Source organism: Diabrotica virgifera, chromosome 8 (assembly GCF_917563875.1).
Source record: "Diabrotica virgifera virgifera chromosome 8, PGI_DIABVI_V3a".
In the NCBI taxonomy this organism is placed as follows: Eukaryota; Metazoa; Arthropoda; class Insecta; order Coleoptera; family Chrysomelidae; genus Diabrotica; species Diabrotica virgifera.
This window is the reverse complement of record NC_065450.1, coordinates 107,264,610-107,280,676: the sequence shown is the minus strand read 5'-3', so window position 1 is coordinate 107,280,676 and position 16,067 is coordinate 107,264,610. Positions and strand designations below refer to the sequence as shown.

At 32.3% G+C, this 16,067-nt stretch overlaps 1 protein-coding gene across 2 annotated transcripts in view; it reads left to right on the top strand.

The window, feature by feature from the left end:
• The window catches only part of LOC126889626 (5'-3' exoribonuclease 1), a 699,515-nt gene that overhangs the window by 646,060 nt on the left and 37,388 nt on the right, over positions 1-16,067 (top strand). For both annotated transcript variants that reach the window (XM_050658103.1, XM_050658102.1), the window contains one exon: positions 3,488-3,791. In XM_050658103.1, coding sequence (XP_050514060.1) covers positions 3,488-3,791 — 304 coding nt within the window. The remainder of the gene's footprint in view (positions 1-3,487; positions 3,792-16,067) is intronic.

Sequence of the window (16,067 nt, the reverse complement as noted above, 5' to 3'; positions counted from 1 at the left end):
TTATTTTTAAAAACATTTGGTTTTATAGTAAAAAAAAAAATTTTCTAAAAATTTTTTAAAAATTTCATTTTTTCAAAATAACTTAAAAAGTATTAGTGATAAGAAAAATCTTGTAGGTTTTGCTATTATACAGGGTGATTCATTAAGAATGTCCAATCTCTGCGTTGTAGATTCTACACCTCAAAATATTAAGATTTAACCCAAATCATTTAAATAAAATGTGGCTCCTTACTGAGTTACAGGGTGTTTTATTTAAAAATATAATAACTATTTTTACCCAGTGCTTTAAAACTACTTGACATATCCTTATCATATTTGGTAGATAATGTAGGTACTTTACATCCTACTAAATTATGATAAACAAACGTTTCTGGCTACTACCATAGGCGTACGACGGGGGATATTGAATGGTTTACCCTTCCCAAATTCTACGCCACTGGCGGAATTGCACTTTTAGCATAATATTTCGATTCTTCAATACTTTTTATGTAAATAATATACACTTCATTCGTAACGTTAAAGTCATTAGTTTTCTAGATATTTGAAGTTGAAAATGAAACGGAACAGCTATTTTGATTAATGTATTGTGCTCCTTCATTTTTAACTTCAAATATCTCAAAAACCAATGATTTTATCGGTACGAACGAAGAGTGTATTATTTACATAAAAAGTATTGGAGAATCGAAAAATTGTACTAAAATAGTAATTCCGCCAGTGGCTTAGAATAGGGAAAGGGTCAACCATTTACTTTTCCCTGTCGGACGCCTCTGGTTGTAGCCAGAAATTTTTTTTAACATATTTTATTAGGGTGTACAGTACTTACACATTCTGCCAAATACTATAAGGATATGACAAATACTTTTAAAGTACTGGATACAAATATTTAATATTTATGTAATAGAGATGATTGATTTAAAATTTTTTAAAAATTTTGTACTTAGTACTTTAAAAGTATTTGAAATATCCTTATCCTACTTTTAAAAAAGTGTAGGTACTGTACACCCTACTAATTTATGTTTAATAAACGTTTGTGGCTACTACCAGAGGCGTACAGGGGAAAGTGAATGGTTGCCCCTTCGTAAATTCTACGCCACTGATGGAATTACTGTTTTAGCATAATTTTTAGATTCTCCAACACATTCAATGCAAATAACATACTCTTCATTCGTAACGATAAAATCATTAGTGTTCGAGATATTTGAAGTTAAAAATGAAAAAACGCAATACATTAATCAAAATAACTGTGCTGTTTCATTTTCTACTTCAAATATCTCGAAAACTGATGACTTTATCGTTACGAATAAAGAGTATATTATTTACGTATAAAGTATTGTAGAATCGAAATATTGTGCTAAAATTGCAATTCCGCCAGTGGCGTAGAATTTGAGAAGGGTAAACCATTGACTATCCCCTGTCGTACGCCTCTGGTAGTAGCCAGAAACGTTTGTTTATCATAATTTAGTAGGGTGTACGGTAACTAAATTTTCTGCAAAGTATGACAAGGATATATCAATTAGTTATAGAGTAATGGGTAAAAATAGTAAAGAGTAAATTTTTAAATAAAACACCCTGTAACTCAGTAACGAGGCACATTTTATTTAAGTGATTTGGGTTCAATCTTAATATTTTTGTACAACTCAGAGATTGGACATTCTTAATGAATCACCCTGTAAATATGCTAGTTTCATTTTGTTTCTCCGTAAGACAAAAATTGGTTATGATAATATGGCTGTTCAAAATTGGCATACACTCGTGATTAGTGACCCATTCAAGCTTTCTTAATTATAACCCTTTCAAAAATAAACACTTTAAACCGGTGAGACTGACAGATCATATAAAAAATAGATAGGTAAGTAAATTGTTTGTAAAGCGGTAGCGATTAATTTCATTTGCGGAGCTAAACACGGCGAGATTTTCATGATTTTTTACAAAAAAAAATAGGGCCAACTTTATTTTGAGCGTAACTCGCTTATTTTTAATACTAAAACTTTTGTTAACAACTAAAAGAAAGCTTTTTATAAACACTTTAAAAAAGTTTAAATGGGTTTTTCCCGAAAAGTGTTTAATTTTTCGGTGATTTCACCTTGAAATATTCGATTTGGAATTAGACGAATAAGAACGTATTTTTCATGAGCTACAACTTTGTTTTTATTTGATTGATAGACTTTACTGATACACCACTTTTTGGGTTTTTTATAAGCTACACTTTTGCTAAGGATATTTTTTTCGATAAAATATTTACTTTTTGAGTTATTTGCGAAAAACGGTCTGAAAACGTAGTTTTTTGTCGAAAAATCAATATTTTCAATGGCAAATAACTCAAAAAGTATTGACTTACGTAAAAAACTCTATAGAACAAAAGTTGCTTAAAATCAGTCAACTTATCCATTTCCGGTCTTATCTTGAACGTATGTTTTTTCACCCCCGAGAAGGGGTAACTGTCACCCCCCAAGTAAAAGCAACCAACGGCACAATTTCAACTTTGAAGTGGAGGGTAAGTAGAACCTAAATCCAAATTTTCATGCAATTCGGAGTTGCCCCTGAAAATTACACGGTATCACCGAATTTCCCGTTCATTTACTGGGCTACTAGCTACATGTCCAGCGTATTCCCATTTCAATTTTAATGATTTTTGTACCACATCGGTGACTTTGGTTTTCTGTCTTATCCATGTGTTTTCCTGTCCTTAAGTGATATGCCAAGCATTGCTCTTTCCATCGCATGCTGAGTGACTCTTAGTATGTTCATATTCTTTTTTGTGATTGTCCATGTTTGTGCTCCATATGTTAATATTTGAATAATGCATGCATCAAAAACTTTAGATCTAAGATGTAGTTGGGTATTTAGATCTAAGATTATAATTTACTACATATTGTTAGTAAAACTTTGTGATGTTGCAAATGTTTCTGGATATTACCCAGTGCAACACAGGATCTTTCCACGAGGTTGAAATGTAAGGAGGATTGAAACCTCACATATTGGAGTTGAAAGGCAACTTTGTTGCAACTCAGTTCCCTTTCAACTCCAATATATAACGTTTCAATCCTCCTTACATTTCATCCATGTGGGAAGAGTCCTGTGTTGCCCTGGGTAATATCCAGGAATATTTGCAACATTACAAAATTTGATTAACAATATGTAGTAAATTACAATACTTTTCAACATTTAAAGGGTTTTTATCCAAAACGTTTTGGTGGCTTAGGCATGCACAGGCACACTATTGTAAGTATGACCTCTTGCATTTTTAACCTTAGTCAACATTTCAAATCACGTTTTTCCTAATTAATTAGGTTATTTGATGATAGGAACCCACCGATGATGGGTTGATTTTTTAATCCGAAAACGTTCTGTGATGTAATGTAATCCTTATTTAGGGACTTATAAATATACCTTTTACAAAGGATCTAGTATTTTTGTGATTTATGGTATACAGCCAGCGACAGTGATACATATTTCTAATGTTTATAAAATATTTTATTTACTTTAGCCTGAAATTCAAACCGCAACTATAGAACCGGATCCAAAAACTGAAACTGATATTCTAGATAGAATAGTTAACGTAAGGCATGGGTACTCAGTTCCATTTGGGCATAAAGGGACAGTTACTGCAATAAGAAATTCTAGTACTAACAACGAAAGGGACACTATGTATGAAGTTGTATTCGATAATCCATTTCGAGATGGCTTAAAGTTAAATTGTTCAGAAAACAGAGGATATCTGCTGCCGAAGACTGCCTTTATAAATATATCTTACGGCGAACGTTTGATGGTGGAAAAGACTGGAAAGCCAGGTAAACAAATAATTTTATTATGTAGGTCGGTCTAGTTAGACCCAAAAATAGGTGTGAGGTTACAATAATTCGCAGCTAGCTGAAAATTGGTAGGATTGTTCAAAACACCAACATAAATGAAATCTAAAAAGTCCTTATCGATCCGACCCGAGGAAAAAAATTACTCGGGGTAAAAGGTCACAAAAATGGGTTTTTTACCAATTTTCAGCGAAACGATCAACGACAAGTTTTATCATAAAATTAGTTCTAACAAAAAATGTAGATCAGATATAAAAAATATGTCTTAATACCTTTTTTCCTAAGAGCCACAGTTTTTGAGATATAATGATTCAAAAAGTTTAAAGAGTCGTAATCCTCATAATATATATATATATATATATATATATATATATATATATATATATATATATATATATATATATATATATATATATATATATATATATATATATTTAAAAACATGAGATGTAGATCCTTGAAACACACTCAGTGATCAAAAGATCCAAGGTTAATGGTTTGACGACCACTCGTACGAAATCAAACAGATGAAATAGAGAATGTGGAAAAATCCCCTTACGAACAATTCACATATTTATCATATCCCCAATAAACAAGAGGGCGAAACACATTTCTAAGAACTGGTGTTTGGATCTTTGATTCTATTCAAAAAATTTTTCCCAACCCGAAGTGGTGGATGTGTGAATTGTTCGTAAGGGGATTTTTCCACATTCTCTATTTCATCTGTTTGATATATATATATATATATATATATATATATATATATATATATAGGGTGAGGCAGATAAAGGGCCTATTAGAAATATCTCGAGAACTAAAGGTAAGAGAATCATGAAAATTGGAATACAGGGGTTTTAAGGTATGATCTATTTAATGCAAATATTTTGGTCTCTTTGCTATTTCCGGTTATACCGGAAGTTGAATGTAACTTCGTTTTTTTAAATGGGACACCCTGTATATTTTTACATTTTTGGATTCTGTTTGACGTCTTCTTTCTTAAAATATGAGGTTTTGTAATATTATACAGGGTAGTTTCAAAGATAATTACGGTTTTTTATAAATTTTGTAGCAAACTTCACACCCTGTAGAATTGTACTGATTTGATATCAAAAACTCCATTTATTTTCAAGTGATTTCTAATATAGTCTATTATTATTCAAAATTAATAATATAGCGAAATGTTTAATTTTAGTATACAGGGTTGGTCGAAACTCGGAATGAGTATTTTCTGAGTTTTCCTAAATAGAACACCCTGTATTTTAGTATTGTAATGAAATGATGTTTTATAGTACTTTTTTATTTCTTAAGCATTCCCTATACCTAACTGCTTTAATTTGTAAGTTATTCGTAGTTCTTCAAGCCAAACATAATTGCAACAAAAATTATAAGCATCAAGTTAGCTAAACACCTATCACAAATCGATTCGAAAGTAGGTGGATAATTTGCCGCTAATTAGTCGTTAATTAGTTGTGAAAATACCGATTTTGTCGTTTCTTTATTTTTTTATTTTTTTAGGTGCTTTGCTAACTTGATATAAAGTTAGCAAAGCACACCTCCGAAAAATGACTTTAGAGCGTTCGTAGGAGAATCGGAATAGGATTAGTTTTTGCCGCTAATTAGTCGCTAATTAGTTGTGAAAAAATTAATTTTCTAAATTAATTTTTTTTTTGTTTTTTTGGGTGCTTTGCTAACTTGATATAAAGTTGGCAAAGCACGCTTCCATAAAATGATTTTAGGGATTTCGTAAAAGAATGAAAATAGAATGAGCATTTGCCGCTAATTAGTTGTGAAGAAATGAATTTTCTAAATTAATTTTTGTTTTGTTTTTTTGGGTGCTTTGCTAACTCGATATAAAGTTGGCGAAGCACGCCGCTATAAAATGATTTCAGAGTTTTCGTAAGGGAATGAGAATAAAATGAGAATTTGCCGCTAATTAGTCGCTAATTATTTGTAAAGGAATTTTATTCACAAAAAATTTTTTTTTTGTTTTTCACGGTGCTCCGCTTACTCGATATAAAGTTGGCAAAGCACGACTCCATACAATCATTCTAGGGTTTCCGGAGAAGAATAGCAATGGAATAAGAATTCTTTGCTAATTAGTCGTGCATTAGTTGTGAACACACCAATTTTGTCGTTTTTTTGTTTTTGACGGTTCTTTGCTGACTTGATATAAAGTTCGCAAAGCACGCATCCATAAAATGTAGAATCATATTCTCCACTCTTCAGCACAACAGAAAACTTGACGCGTGTTGCAAATTTTATATCTTCTAATTTATACAACATTCAAACTGTTATTCATAATACGAGTATCGCGATTATGACAGGATAGCGTTTCGAAAATTCATAAATGGCTGTTAAGATGTTCGATATGAATTGGAACCTATACAAGATTCACCGTCTTGGTATCTTTTTGGTGGACAATGTAGTAATGTGTAGAAGACTTATGCTGAATAACCGAACATTTTTTTTCTCAGTGTGCTTCAGGCACAAAAAGCGTGATTTTTGTACGTGTGCGTAACGCAAAATCACGTTTTTTGAGCCTTCAACATGAAAAACTATGTTCGTACGTATGAGCAATCGTCGATTTAGGCTCAGACGATTTTACGGCTTGGCTTCGCCTCGCCTCAAAAATCACGTCTTCGCCAAAATCGACTTCTTGCTCACACGTACGAAAATAGCTATTTTCCCTCAAGTGAATATTTCCTTCGCAAGAAATTTTTTTTCCCCAAGGAATGAAAATAACTATTTTTTATCAAAGCGGTCCAAAAAGCCTCCTTTTTTGCCCGCTTAGCGGACAAAAATCGGCTTTTTCTCCCATTATGATTAAAAAATCGTTTGCACCATGGAAAATGTACTTTTTAATCGTGATTGATTTGTAATGTCACACGTAATAATATAAAAGGATTCATTTTGCAGGACACTTTGAAAACACGGAAAGAAATAAATTGTCGAACTCTGTGAAATCAGACTCACAGCTAGGCCTTTGACGAAGCAAACTGTCTCAAGGAAACGATGCGACTAAGAAGAATGCATTCTTCTTAGGTGCAACCAATGGTTAGCTTTTCCGGCTTGGTCCTCAGGGAGCAGCGGGCTCACTGGGTCGTTGACCATGCATTTTCAGAGATACATACAAAAGAATAATCCAGAATTTCCGTTCGGGATAGTCAGATATAATCCTACACGTAAAATAGTTCAGAGAATCATCCATTCGTGTTCTTCCAAGGACTCGTATGACTACTATATTGAGTAGAGACAATGTCTACAACTTTATTTTGTTGTAAACAACTATTTTCTTATACTAAACATCAGTCAACTAAAATTTTTTTTGAACCATTTCGTGTTTTTTTAAAAAATACAACACAATGTCAGAGAAAATAAAAGTTTTTAACTTTTTATTGTCAAAAATGGTAAATTGTTTATAATGAAATACGTTCCACTAAATTTCATTTATAACTATTTTGTTATTTTACTCTTTGTTTTTCCTTGGGACTTTGAGATTAGATTGGAAATTACACATAATAAGAATTTGGTGGTCGATGACCATCGAAGTCAAAATCTATTCATTTTTAAAAATTACTACTGTAGAATAACTTTTATATATGAGTGGTAAAAAGGCGGGCGGTCGGGCAAACTTTATATGAAGTCAGCAAAGAACCGTAAAAAACAAAAAAACAACGACAAAATTGGTATTCTCACAACTATTGCACGACTAATTAGCGACAAATTCTTATTCTATTCATATTCTTTTACGAAAACCCTGAAAAGATTGTATCAGGGCGTGCTTTACCAACTTTATATCGAGTAACGAAGCACCGTAAAAAACAAAACAAAAAATGTTCTGAATGAAGTTCCTTCGCAACTAATTAGCGGCAAAATCTCATTCTATTCTCATTTTTTTACGAAAACCCTTAAATCATTTTATTGAGGCGTGCTTTGCCAACTTTATATCAAGTTAGCAAAACACCCAAAAAAAAAAAATTCATTTAGAAAATTCATTCCTTCACAACTAATTAGCGACTAATTAGCGGCAAATTCTCATTCTATTTTTATTCTTTTACAAAATACCTAAAATCATTTTATGGAAGCGTGCTTTGCCAACTTTATATCAAGTTAGCAAAGCACCCGAAAAAACAAAAAAAAAATTAATTTAGAAAATTAATTTTTTCACAACTAATTAGCGACTAATTAGCGGCAAAAACTAATCCTATTCCCATTCTCCTACGAACGCTCTGAAGTCATTTTTTGAACGTGTACTTTACTAACTTTACATCGAGTTAGCGGAGAACCTGAAACAACAAAAATAATATCAAAAAAATTGCTAAAAAAATTCGTCCACAACTAATTAGCGACTAATAAGCGACAAATTCTCATCCTATTTCCATGCTTTTACGAAAAAACTTAAATCATTTTAAAGATGCGTGCTTTGCCTACTTAATGTTGAGTAATCGAAGCACCGTAAAAACCAAAAAAAAAACAGAATTTATGGATGAAATACCTTCACAACTAATTAGCGATTAATTAGCGGCAAATTCTGATTCTATTTTCATTCTTTTACGAAAACACTAAAATCATTTTAGGGAGGCGTGCTTCGCCAACTTTATATCAAGTTAGCGAAGCACCCAAAAAAACAAAAAAAAAATTAATTTAGAAAATTCATTTCTTCACAACTAAGTAGCGACTAATTAGCGGCAAATTCATATTATATTTTCATTCTTTTACGAAACCCATAAAATCATTTTATGGGGGCGTGCTTTGCCAACTTTATATCAAGTTAGCAAAGCATCCAAAAAAACGAAAAAAAAATTCATTTAGAAAATTCATTTTTTCACAACTAATTAGCGACTAATTAGCGACTAATTAGCGGCAAATTCTCATTCTATTCTCATTTTTTTACGAAAACCCTTAAATCATTTGATTGAGGCGTGCTTTGCCAACTTATGTCAAGTTAGCAAAACACCCAAAAAAACAAAAAAAAAATTAATTAAAAAAATTATTTTTTTCAGAACTAATTAGCGACTAATTAGCGGCAAATTCTCATTCTATTCCCATTCTTCTACGAACGCTCGAAAGTCATTTTTTGCAGGTGTGCTTTGCTAACCTTATATCAAGTTAGCAAAGCACCTAAAAATAAAAAATAAAAAATAAACGACAAAATCGGTATTCTCACAACTAATTCACGACTAATTAGAGGCAAATTTTTTTTCTATTCCTATTCTTCTACGAAAACCCTAAAATGATTTTTCGGAGGTGTGCTTGCCAACTTTATATCAAGTTAGCAAAGAACCCGAAAAAACAAAAAAAAATTAATTTAGAAAATTAATTTCTTCACAACTAATTAGCGACTAATTAGCGGCAAATTCTCATTCTATTTTCATTCTTTTACGAAATCCCTAAAATCATTTTATGGAAGCGTGCTTTGCCAACTTTATATCAAGTTAGCAAAGCACCCAAAAAAACAAAAAAAAAATTAATTTAGAAAATTAATTTTTTCACAACTAATTAGCGACTAATTAGCGGCAAAAACTAATCCTATTCCGATTCTCCTACGAACGCTCTAAAGTCATTTTTCGGAGGTGTGCTTTGCTAACTTTATATCAAGTTAGCAAAGCACCTAAAAAAATAAAAAAAAAAAGAAACGACAAAATCGGTATTTTCACAACTAATTAACGACTAATTAGCGGCAAATTATCCACCTACTTTCGAATCGATTTGTGATAGGTGTTTAGCTAACTTGATGCTCATACAAAAATTACGTGAAATTTTATTAGGTGTGCCGTGAAAATATTCAATCATAAATAATTTTTCGAAAATAAACACATATTAACCTCGACTGATCCTTAATTTATTAATACTGGTTGATATATCAAAATACCTATGTAGTTAAGATTGTTGGTGTGTTTAATTTTAATAAAAACATACAATATTCTATCTAGTTGGCTATGACTTTGACACTAAATATGCTTAAACATTTACTTTGCTTAATAAACATTCTACTCTTTTTGAAGTTCCAGTTGCTTTGCTACCATTAGGTATCAATATGAATTTTTCTAATGAGGAACTGTTTCATATGTTTTTGTCTTCTAAGCACATCAAAGAAACATGAAACGTAAATTACGTTTCATGGAAATAAAACAGTGCTAAACAAATATACGTCCGGCCATTTATGAAACTCTCCGAAAATAAAAATGTGTCATGAGCATGAATCACACTCGTTTCATTGGTAGGCGGACTTTGAGGTTTGTTTAGCAGTGTTTTAGTTTCATGAAACATGTTTTTCGTTTCATGTTTCATGTTTTTCGTTTCATGTTTCTTTGGTGTGCGGCTTGGCTAAGAGAGTATAACAAATAAAAATGTGCTACTATTTAAATTTATCGTCAGTAATTCCATGATAGATAACAAACAAAATAAAAAAACTTTTCAAAATTTACTAAAGCGGTTTCAACGAACTGGACATTTAGATTACGAGAAATCTGATCGAACAAAAACTATTGTAAATGATTAAAATGAATTAAATGTTAGTGTCACTGAGAATCTGCATATTAGTATGAACATTCTCGGAATCTAAGTGTCTAGTACGTCGAGACTATTCCAGTAAACTTTGAAAAGTTTCTCTTCTTGGCTGTCGTCTATCAGGGAGTTGCAGATGATAACTTCTTATAGTCTAGTAGTACATTTTTGTTATACTCTCCGAGAACAAAAACCTTACTAATCAGTTCCCCATTACAAAAATTTATATTAGTCCTGGTAACAAAGCAACTGAATCTATAAAAATAATATAATATGGTTTGTTTTTATTGATATTTTATGCACCAACAATCTTAACAACGTAGGCATTTTGGTATCTCATCCAATATTAATAAATTAAGGATCATTCTAGATTAACATGTATTTATTTTCAAAAAATTATTGATGATTGAATATTTTCACGGCAAACCTAATAAAATTTCACGTAATTTTTGTTGCAATTAATGTTTGGCTTAAAGAACTACGAATACCTTACAAATTAAAGCAGTTAGGTATAGGGAATGCTTAAGAAATAAAAAAGTACTATAAAATATCATTTCACTACAATACTTAAATACAGGGTGTTCTATTTAAGAAAACTCAGATAATACTCATTCAGAGTTTCGACCAACCCTGTATACTAAAATTAAACATTTCGCTATATTATTAATTTTTGATAATAATAGACTATATTAAAACTCACTGAACATAAATGAAGTTTTTAATATCAAATCAGTACAATTATGCAGGGTGTGAAGTTTGGTACAAAATTTATAAAAAACCGTAATTATCTTTTAAACGACCCTGTATAATATTACAAAACTTCATATTTTAGGAAAGAAGACGTCGAACAGAATCCAAAAATGTAAAAATATACAGGGTGTTCCATTTAAAAAAACGAAATTACAATCAACTTCCGGTATAACCGGAAGTAGCAAAGAGACAAAATATTTTTATTAAATAGTTCATACCTCAAAACCCTGGCATTCCAATTTTCATGATTCTCTTACCTTTAGTTCTCGAGATATTTCTAATAGGCCCTTTATCTGCCTCACCCTATATATACACCACGTATATACATCACTGAAGCTGTAATACAACAAGTAAACATATTATTCTATCGGTCAGCTTAACTTATATTAATATAAAATATTATAAATATGATAATGTTGGGTAAAAAGAAACCCAGTTCCTCATTTACATGCCAGTGTAACCTTGAGAAACATCTATTCAATTATTGTCTGCGTAAATAGGGTCGTAGGTGTTACTATAGTATGCGGTCTACCGAGGGATGTGAATAAATGATATAATAAATCTTGTAATAAATCAAAATACAAAGTGAATAAAACGCGAAGAGAATAAGAATTATTATTTTAATTTTACGGGTTATTCCCAACAAAAATAGTAAATTAATATGACAAAGTAATAAGTTGTAAAATCAAAATATTAATTCTTCTTACCTATGCGTTCTATTCACTTTGTAAAGATGGTTTTTGTGGGTATCTACACGTTTTGTCGGTACGTCGGCTAATCACCCTGATCTTTTCTCAGAGAAGGGTTTGAACACAATATTGAAAGCCAACTTTTTAAGAGAGATGTTTATTGCTAAGTACATACTAATAAACATTACAATATACAATAAACATTATGCAAATTTAGTGTCTTTACTGTTATGCAAATTACATCGTAATCTTTTCCCAGGGTATGCGAAATCCTTCAGGTAGATCCACTCTCGAGGTATTAATTAGTCTTGAGTCGGTGTTAGGTGGAAAATACGTGTTAAACCTATATTTTTTAACCTATTTCGTGCTGTTTTGATTTTTATAACAAAAATGTCAGAATATTGTTTTATTTGTGGTAAAATTTTAACTGAAGGTGAAATTGTTACTATTGAAATTGTTGATACGACAGCTGCATTTTTCAGGAGGGGTAAAACTGTTTTTAAAATGTTTGAAAAACAAGATTTACTTCAATGTACTGAAGTTTAAAAAAAAAATAAAAGGCACTCGTGGGAGTGCCGACAGAAGTGAAAACTTCTTATAGTATATAAATTACGAGCTCAATGCTTTTACCCCATCCTAAAAGAAGTGCTATACCTATATCATATACGATATACGCGATGCGTATGCCCTATGCTATTTATGTATACATACACATAATTTATATATGTACAAAATTTATTTCAGCGAAGTGATGACGGTCGGAAATTCAATAATTTTTCCCCATCCAAGAAGTGCACAACGTCCCTAAAGAAATTTTCAATTCAAAAATTTATTTCGTCGAAGCGATAACGGTCGCTAATTTACTACTTTTTCCCCATCCAAAAAGTGCACAACGTCCCTCAAGAAGTTTTCACTTCAAATATTTATTTCGTCGAAGCGATGATGGTCGCTAATTTAATACTTTCTTACATCGAAAAAGTGCACAACGTCCCTAAATAAGTTTCACTTCAAATATTTATTTCGTCGAAGCCCTTACGGCCCCAACTCAATACTTTTCCTCCATACAAAAAGTGCACAACGTCCCTATAAAAGTTTTCACTTAAATAATTTATTTCGTCGAAGCGATGACGGTCGCTAATTTAATAATTTTTCCTTATCCAAAAAGTGCACAACGTCCCTCAAGAAGTTTTCACTTCAAAAATTTATTTCGTCGAAGCGATGAAGGTTCGCTAATAATATTTTCCCCATCCAAAAAGTGCACAACGTCCCTAAATAAGTTTCACTTCAAATATTTATTTCGTCGAAGCGATTACGGCCCTAATTCAATACTCTTTCTCCATACAAAAAGTGCACAACGTCCCTATAAAAGTTTCACTTAAAAAATATATTTCGTCGAAGGGATGACGGTCGATAATTTAATACTTTTTTCCATCCAAAAAGAGCACAACGTCCCTAAAGAAGTTTTCACTCTAATACATATATACGTACAAAATTTATTTCGCCGAAGAGATGACGGTCGCGATGAAGGTCGCGAAATAAATCCTTTTTCCCTATCGAAAAATAGGTTCTACATTTATTTTAAATTTAAATACTTCTATACAGTTTATGTATAGATACACATAATATAGATACGTACAAAATTTATTTCGTCGAAGAGATGACGGTCGCTATGACGGTCGCGAAATAAATCTTTTTTCCCCATCCTAAAATAGGTTTTACATTTATTTTAAATTTAAATATTCTATACAATTTATATAATACATACAAATAATATATAGCATAAGCGATGACGGTCGCAATGACGGTCGCGATGACGGTCGCAATGACGGTCGCGAATTCAATGCTTTTTCCCCTATCCAAAAATCGCACAACGTCCCTAAAGAAGTTTTCACTTCAAAAATTAATTCAACTCCGCAAGAAGATATTACCAACGGAATTAGCTTTCTTCTCTCTATGTATGGAGCGCTTAAAAAACTACGTGCTTAGATAAGTTTCGATATGCATGTTTCGTTAAAAATACTTATAAAAAAAAGTGCAGCTATCTTGTCTTCCTCCAGCCTCAGCAGCGACTCATCAACATCTTTTTCGGGTATATTATTAAGTTCAAGTGTGGCTTCGTTATCATCTCTAGACCCAAACGACTGACGTTGGAAGTTAGTCGACAATTCATTAGAATAGTTCAAACTGTACAGTTTAAAAAACTTGTAAACACAATTTTTTGCAACTGTAAAAAGGGATGTAGCGCTAAATGTGGTTGCAAAAAAGTTGTACTATTTTGTTCGGTAGCATGTACTAATTGTCAAGACCGGTCGTGTTCCAATGTTGAATCACTAACCATTGAGGATGCATTTGCTTCTAACGAGGAGACGATGTGTCATTATTGGGGTAATTTACTTGCACCCAGACGAAGAAGAAGAAGAAGAAGATGAACAAGAAGGAGAAGAAGAAGAACAAGGAGAAGAGGAAGCAGAAGTGTTATGAACCAGTTGGATAAATTTCCCTTTCTTTTAATTTATACCGCTTTTTATCGCTTTCATCATTTTCAACCTTTGTCAATATCAATTATTCAATAGAGTCAAATTAAACAGAATCATAACAGATCCGTAGAATAGGCCTACCGAAGAAACCACGTTAAAAACGCGCTAAGTACACTACCTCAAGGTGGCGTGGAAACATGTGCATATTATGACGATCACAACTCTTTTAACTTTTTAAATCGTTACTTAGAAAAAAAAGGATTAAAATATTTTTTATAGATAATTATCTAATCTACAATTTGTGATCCCAATGTGATCTACAATTGTGATTTGTGATTTTTGTTTTTGTGACCTTTGGCCCCGAGTAAGTTTTTTCCTTGGGTCGGATCGATGAGGACTTTTTAGATTTTATTTCTGATGGTATTTTGAACAATCCTGCCAATTTTCACCTAGCAGCCAATTTTTGTAACCTCGGATGTGTAACTTGACCGGAGTAATGTTGTATAAGAAGATTTGTCGATCAGATAGCTCAGCGGGACGAGCGATTGACCGCACATCATTTCGCTGTGATGAATGCGAGTTCAATCCCCAGCCCGGTGAACGAAAACCAAAGGCTAACGCGTCAAAATAAAATTCATAAGAATGTGAAGCTTAGGCTGGAATATTCGGGCGTCTGATGGGCCTATGAGGGAGCAGTAGGGCAAGGCATAAGGACTTGCGGCTCATTGATACTCCCGCATAGATCCCTATCTAAGGGCATTTACGCCTAAATACCGGTACATATTTATATAATATATAAGTAGATTTTATTATTGCATCATCATCATCAACAGCTATTCCATCCATCGTCGGATGTAAGCCTCCCTTAGGTGTGTCCATTCATTTCTGTTTGCTGTTTTTTGCATCCATTAATGGCCAGCCATTCGCTTGATGTCATCAGTCCATCTTGTTTGAGGTCTGCCTCTACTTCTTTTGCTTGCCTTTGGTCGCCATTCGAGAATTGGCTTCGTCCAATGGTTGCCTTCCATTCTTCCTGCGTCCTGCCCAGTTCCACTTTAACATGGCAATCTTCTGGATCACATCTGATACTTTTGATCGTCTTCTTATCTCTTCATTGGAGTTCCGTTCCATAGCTCTCATTCCATACTCATTCGAATGATGGACTACGCTGTTGTTAAAAGCCCATGTTTCAGTTCCATATGTCAGAACCGGAAATACGTACTGATCGTAGGTTTTTGCCTTTATAGTGCAGTCACTGAAGGTTTTCACCTCCGATTTCGTTGAACCTCTATCGATTTTCATGAAAATTGGTGAGTAGTTAGAGGATACCTCAATGAACAAAGGTGACATGATGCCAACTTGCTCTTTTACCCTGGGGATGGATGCCACCCCTTCTCGGGGGTTAAAATTATTTTATTAAAAATAATACCATAAATCGATAGATTGACAAATATAAAGTTATTAATATGAATCAATACTTTTTGAGTTGTTAAAGATCAAAGATTTTATTTTTTCGTTAAAAAATGCATGTTTTAAAGCTGTTTTTCACGTATAACTCAAATACTATAAGCTTTTACAACGAAGTTATAATTATCAAAATTGAAGATAATAAAAAATTGAATACACTCCTCATTTAAAGAACTAAACTAATGTTATTTCAAAGTGAGTTGTGAGCAATTGAATTTATATTTTTTTCGACGAGTACTCAAATCTAAGTATTCAAGCTTAAATAACGGGAAAACTGTGCATTTTATAAAATATACCTGCTAAATACTTGTCAAAGTGCTTCGGAATACCTATCAAATGCGCTCCAGAAGAAGCTAATAGGATCAAAA